We start from the raw sequence: 7,294 nt of genomic DNA, 5'->3' as shown, positions 1-7,294 counted from the left end.
TAGATAGATAGATAGATAGATAGATAGATAGATAGATAGATAGATAGATAGATAGATAGATAGATAGATTCTCCCCTTTCAAAACATGCCTGAATCACCTAATGTCAACTGAGTTTAGCATATGAAAATCAAGTCAAACACAGAATAATGCATTTGTCTCTGCTGCAATAGTAGTTGCTTCCTCAAAACCTCCGATAACAGTACAATGCTTTGATTAAAAAGGGAACAAAGTTCTCTCGGAACTTCACTTTGGCCAAACGCTGAAGTTTATGACTCTCAGACAATAGCACATGTAAAAATGTCCCTCAGATTGACTGAGTCAAGGCCACAACATCACGATCTGGTCACCTAACTCAGAAAAACTCAGGGTTTTCCATTAGCCAGATCATTGCTCATGCTAGTCATTACAAATACAACTCAGTGTATTTTATTAGCACACTGGTGCAAAACTGTTGAATATAATCCATGAGTGAGACCTTAAAAAAATCTGAAGCAATGAAAATAGTTAAAAAATCTATTTTATAGTAGAACGTTTGATGCCGTTTAATGAAGACCTGCCTCATTCAGTTCATTCAATAATCTTTCTAAAATGAAAATTTTGGGTCAAATGCATCATCTGCCAACTCTTTCTAAAAACAAATAATAATTATAAGAAATTAATAATCTAAGAGAAAGGTGGAGATGCATATAAGGCCATCCCATCAACTGGATCATGATTGGTTAATATCCCTTGAGAGTGTCACAAAGTAAAAATCACGAGTCATCGCCACATTTGACCTATCAGAGGCCAGATCTGTCAGTAAAGTCAGGCTAATCGCTCATGGGCGATACAGGAAATTTAGTCTTTTTTTTTACATCAGGACAGTGAAGCTGAAGGCAGAAGAGTTTAAAAACAAGATTTGCCCATTTGAAAAGAGATACCACAGTACAGCGCTCTTGTGAAGTAATTTCCACGTTATGCAATATTCTGTAAATAAGTGTGAAACTGTGAGATAGACACCACAAAAGAAGTTATATGATTGAAGGGCTTCATGTTGCATTACAGAATGGAAAGCTGTGTTATTTCTCCTGTAAGTATATGAGATTGTCTTCTCTTTCTCTTTCCAATTTAAACATTTCCAAAAAAACTTTTGTTAAAGTAAAATGTTATCTTTTTTTCTTCTTTTTTTTATGTAATTCAGTTGTGCATAGTATAATTATAGAAGTCGAATTTATGGAGTCATATGGAGAGCATTTTGTAAATTTGTAACTAATTTTAAACAGGTAAAAATAAAAAAGTGAAAGAAAAACAATTTAATTTTTTTTCAGTTGTCTGAAGAAATAATTCCGTATGACCATGACGCCCGGCCGATATATGACTTCTACCCATATCTCAGTACTGACCCTGAGACTCATCCCGGTGAGTTTTTTTAACATTCATTTTTGATTCTTGTTATCTCATAGTGTGATGATCCTCGTCATTTCCCACTGGTTCTCTGTCTGAGGTGCTAAATATCCAGAACTGGTTTGTTGGTCACTGATACTGTAATAAAAGTCATTTCACAGCAGAAAAACAATCAAAAGAAACAGTTTTGAAGTGAACTTTAAGCTCAATTTTGTTCTCCCTTGCTGTTTCTCATGGAAGAAAGTGGCTGGGACTACACAAGTGTTCACGCTCATCACAGTGAATTTGAGCCGCCTCAAGGAAACCATTTCACTGAGCTTCATCCCACCACATACCGCTATGGAGACGTGGAGTCCTTCCACCCGTCTGTGGACGCAGGGATGGGAACACTTCTACCTGTGATTCCTCCACAGGTTAGTGTCATAATGGTATAACATCTCTTATATTTACTTATTTATTGTAATCTTATGTACTGAAATGGTTCTGTTTACCAGATAGTTTGTTGTTGCTAGGTAGATTTTAGTGTGTGGACTCTATTAACTGTGGCCTCTCAACACAATAAAAATGAAGACAAATATTAAATTCAGTAAAATAAGAAAGACATTAGAAGTGTGGCTATTTTACTGTTTACTAAAAATAAAAAATGAATATTCATTTTTATGATTAATTATTAATATTAATTTAGTAAGAAATAGAGTACTGCAATCAGTGAAAAGGTCTGAGAGAATGAAATGATAAAGGAAAAGAAAGAGAGATGGACAGGATGTGAGTGGAGGAGACAGACTGATTGCTCAACACGGTCTTTCCTGACTAAAGACTGTTGCTGCTACACAATGACACAATGACACACACACACACACACACACACACACACACACACACACACACACACACACACACACACACACACACACACACACACACCGTTCTCTAAACACAATCACAGTCAAACCTCAACTAATGACAGCCTCTGAGTTTAATGCAAACTAGGAGTTTAGAATTTGATTTAGTAAAATAAGCCATTTGAATGTAAATGTCTGACTAAGAGCAGGTCACAAATATACAGTACAATTACTGTAAAGAAAAATTATAAAGCAAAAAAAAAATTTTTTACCCGGTTTATTTTGTTCTAAACCCATCAGATTGTCCTGGTTCTGCAAAGTATAAATGGAGATGTTTAGCAGAATATCCGAGCCGCTCTTCTCCATAAAACAAAAGTGAATTAGGTGTTGTGAAACTCCAAAAATGACAACACACATTAAAAGCCTCATAAAATTGGGCTAATCCATATAATTTAGCTTCTGTTGTTGTTTAAGATCATGCGCATGGTTTTTTCCCAAACCAGATAGTGCCAGTTATTAGTCCTGTCAATCACAGTGATGACTGCCTATAACACTGAAACAAATAACATGTCTACACCGGCTGCATCCATTGCAAAACTTAGCGCTGTAACAGGGTTATTTTTGCGGCTGATCTTATTGCATATGCATTTGTAGGAGTTTCCCTTTCAGACGCAAAATGTATGGGAGGAGAATACTTAAATGAATCATGCAAGGTGATTTACTAAGGTTTGCGCTCGTGAGTTTACTGGTATTTGTGCCATTATTGACCATCCAAAAAAAGCATGTCTTAAACCAGACGCTGATTTGTGCTGCTCTTGGTAGATTGTGTTGGTCATTAATGGAAATGATCCGACTGAGTCTGTGTTCTTTAATTTGCTCGTCGTCAGTAGATCACACGCAGAGTGAATCCAGCTAATTTTCCTTTTTGGTCCCACTTTATATTAAGTGGCTTTAAGTACTATGTACTTATATCGAAAAATAAGTGTGTTCAGGTTGTAGGGACAGGTGTGGTGGTATGGATGGGTAAAAGGATGGGTTAAGGTGTAAGGGAAGGGTCAACAAGTGTAATTACAAATGTAATTACATAAATTAATTACAAATGTAATTACATAAATTAATTACAAATGTAATTACATGTAGGTATTTTCAAAATATAAGTACAATGTAAAAACATGTATGTACACAATAAGTCCATTGTATCAAATTATTAATTACAATGTAAGTACATTGTACTTAAAGCCACTTCATATAAAGTGGGACCCTTTTTTTTTTTTTTTTGCGAGGTTCCAGTTCCAGTTCCAGAAATATATATTTTGAGCCAATCAGCAGAGCCGTAACACCATGAGGCTTATGGTCCACAGTAAAATGGCGTCCTGATTAGTTGATGGCTGAAGTCCGTCATTAGCGACTGAACTTTCCCCGCACAAATACAGCTCTATGGCAAAGCATCTATAATACAATCAAATATTTGTGATCCATTTCATCAATAAACAAGGTCACATCTGAACATCCAACAATGGAGACCAATGTTTTGTTTGTTAGTTTGTTTTTTTTGCTAGTTGCGGCACTAACTTAACTTGATCATGCTAATCAGTCAAAACTTGACCCCTTGCCTCAATGCATTTAGGCACAGCATTTTTGAATGAGATTTGAGAGCTAAAGGAGGGCAACTTTCAATTAGATGAATGGATAACAGGTATTTCATATCTTTAAACGAGTTTAAAATAAGAGTAAACTTTCATTTTAGATACACCCCGATGATTACGAACATAGCTAAATAATAAACCGGGCATATCAAAAGTTTACCGATATGTGTTTGTTTGGTAGGATTCTGCTGATAGAATTGAAACTTTGTGGCTCTCCGGGATGATTTGGAAGCAAAACGTGATGTGCACTTGATTTGTAAATGTGGGACCACATCATTGTGTGTCGCTTTCTGTTGACACTGAGTTTTTCCACTTCCTCTTTCAATGTAAAGCAATTCTGTGGTTTCTGAGTATTTGGTACCACTAATATAAGATTATGCTAAACCAGCATTTTCTGCTCAAAAATAAGTGTGGGAATGTACATTTGATAAACTTGACAGAAAAAACATTGCTTGATCATTTGCATTTGTCAGACATTTTGCTTTATATTTCGCTTTATCCAATGAAATGAGTCTCATGACATTTATTTTTTAAATTTTTTGCTTTGGCAAATTGTTGACAAATATGTATGAATTCGTACAATCTCATTCACATGTTCTCGTATAACCTACTCACGCCCCACTGGGGGTTAGTTTTAGGGTTGCAGGTTCATGCTTTTTTATTAAAAATCATGTTTTCTCTTGAGTTGGTCATTGATTGCTTTAATTTTGTGAGTTCCTGTGCCATGGTCAGCATGATAACCTTCATATGGAGGTAGGACTAATGATTGTTGGCGTGTTTCTACAGTATACGTACGTCCCCCACGCGCTGTACCAGCGGTCCCCACTCCCCCACTGCAGTACTGATGAAGAGGACCCCGGGGGACGCAGTCCACCCTTTGAGGTGTCAGAAGGAGAGGAGGACCACGACGGACATCCGTGCACCTCCAGCACTCTATCAGGTGAGCTCTCGAGCCTGAGTCCAACGGGAGGTTTTTATGCTCTTGTCTCGGACTCGACCCTCTTCTGGTCTCGACTTGATTTACCCCATGATTTACTCACCCTCAAGCCATCCTAGGTGTATATGACTTTCTTTTTTCAGATGAACACAATCGGAGTTATATTAAAAAATATCCTGGCTCTTCCAAGCTTTATAATGGTAGTGAATGGCGGTCCTGATTTTGAAGTCTAAAAAAGTGCATCCATTCATGATAAAAGTAATCCATGCGACTCCAGGGGTTAATAAAGGCCTTCTGAAGCGAAGCGATGCAATGTGCAAGAAAAATATCCACAAGTAAAACTTTTAAAACTAAAATAACTAGCTTCCGGCAGACGGCCGTACGCACGCATCCATTTACGGTGGAAGACTAACCCTTGATCTGACGCATTGATGAACGCAGAAGCGCAGAACACCAACAAAAACAAAACACCAGTCATGAATTAGAAGTCTAAAATGAGAATTTTTTAAGAAAAATGTTGGAGGAGCTTTAGTTTGTTGCCCAGCCCTGTTTGTTTGAACCGCGAGAGGCGTCTAAACTTACGCTACTCCTACATCTACGTCATACAACGTCAAGTTTTACTCTTTTGGCGCAAGTCAACTTGCATAGGCCGTCTGCCGGAAGCTGGTTATTTTAGTTTATAAAGTTTTAAATATGGATATTTTTTCTTACAAAAACCTATCTCTTCGCTTCAGAAGGCCTTTATTAACCCCTGGAGTCGCATGGATTATTTTTATGATGGATGGATGCACTTTTTTAGACTTCAAAATTAGGGCCGCCATTCACTACCATTATAAAGCTTGAAAGAGCAATGCTATTTTTTTATATATCTCCAACTGTGTTCATCTGAAAGAAGATAGTTATATACACCTAGGATGGCTTGAGGGTGAGTAAATCATGGGGTAATTTCTGGATTTGGGATTTGCTATTTTTGGGTGAACTGTCCCTTTAATATAAGAACATTACCAAAATACCAGGTTTCTCCTTTTAAACACTCCAGAATATCTTCCCCCATAAACATTATTGTACGCACATTTATATGGTAATCAACAGAAGTTCACAAATGCTATCTACAGATCTCAAAGTGTACTTAACCCACAACATCCCTTTAAAAATTGTGTTTGAAAAGAAATTCATATCAAAAGGGAAGCCAAAGGGATTGTGTGCCATCCAGACTTTAAAATGAGTCATTTTCTACAGGAAACAAACGGAAAGTGCGTCTCTATCAGTTCCTCCTGGACCTCCTGCAGGACGGAGACATGCGGGACTGCATCTGGTGGGTGGACAGAGAGCGAGGCATCTTTCAGTTCTCCTCCAAACACAAGGAGACACTCGCCGGCCGCTGGGGTCAGCAGAAGGGCAACCGCAAGAGAATGACCTACCAGAAGATGGCCAGGGCCCTGCGCAACTACGGCAAGACCGGCGAGGTCAAAAAGGTCAAGAAGAAACTTACGTACCAGTTCAGCGGCGACGTGATGAGGAGGATGACCGTGGATAGGAGGCAGTATCATCACTGACACTCTGGACACAAAACATTTCCTATACATCCAGCGTCTCTTACCTACAATGTCACTATTCTCAAATTCTCTCCTGTCACTGTTCTGCAGTCAAAATTGTAATCTCAGGGATATGTAAAATGTAGGGATGTGTAATATTTGGGTAGCTGACCAATGGACAAATGACGTTATTTTTCAAAAAATTTTAGCTTAAAGTTTATATATTTGTGTAAGGGAACGAGTACATGCTTGCAGGTTTTGATGCTGTAACTGGTCAGTGTTTTTTCCTTTAAACCTCTTTAAATCAGCTTTTTGATTTCAATTATTTCACTATACATTTCAATAGTCCAGTGATGTGACAAATGGATTTAAAAAAAAAAAATCCATAAAAACTGCACAAATAATAATAATACTTTTTTTTTTTTTTTAAACGCTGTTTAAAGTAATTTAGATGGATTTAACATGTTATACTGCATGACATTTCAATGTATTCCGCTATTTTGACAGTTTCTTGTAGGTTGACTCCCATATGCTTCATACACATAAATAACTAAAGCCTTAACTTATTTTATGCTTATTAAAAAAAATGTTTCTTTATATTATGTGACGGTATCACACTGCTAAATAAATTAACCTGGAAGTCTGCTTATTTACTTCCTACTGGGTTTCTTGTTGTATTTGTTATAGCAAAACAGTTAATGTTGTTAAAGATAGGAACGATTTAGGGGCTTACAACAATTTAAGGAGCATTATTTGTGTAATTACATACTTATTACATACTTAATAGCATTATTACTGTGTAATTACATAAAAACATTAATTTGACAAGTACAGCATGACAACCATGCAACCTTTTTTTTGTTTTGTTAATACATGTACAAAAAATGGCCAGTTTTCCCATTCAGCCTGTCTCATGGTAATAATATGATGTATTTTTAAGCCTATGTTCA

The 7,294-nt window shown here is 36.9% G+C and overlaps 1 protein-coding gene across 2 annotated transcripts; it reads left to right on the top strand.

The window, feature by feature from the left end:
* The first annotated feature begins 778 nt into the window (after positions 1-778).
* spi1a (Spi-1 proto-oncogene a) lies at positions 779-7,009 on the top strand. 2 transcript variants are annotated; one of them, XM_082158978.1, is made up of 5 exons: positions 779-1,070; positions 1,309-1,399; positions 1,625-1,812; positions 4,659-4,812; positions 6,049-7,009. In XM_082158978.1, exons 1-5 carry the CDS (start codon positions 1,032-1,034, stop codon positions 6,363-6,365), a joined length of 789 nt encoding a protein of 262 aa, XP_082015104.1. In that variant the 5' UTR covers positions 779-1,031; the 3' UTR covers positions 6,366-7,009. The 2 variants fall into 2 exon arrangements, with proteins under 2 accessions (XP_082015104.1, XP_082015105.1); XM_082158979.1 differs by having other exon boundaries at positions 781-1,070; positions 1,625-1,797.
* Positions 7,010-7,294: the final 285 nt, after the last annotated feature.

Source organism: Leuciscus leuciscus (genome assembly GCF_965113295.1).
Source record: "Leuciscus leuciscus genome assembly, chromosome: 25".
In the NCBI taxonomy this organism is placed as follows: Eukaryota; Metazoa; Chordata; class Actinopteri; order Cypriniformes; family Leuciscidae; genus Leuciscus; species Leuciscus leuciscus.
This window is presented reverse-complemented; position numbering and strand designations above follow the sequence as displayed.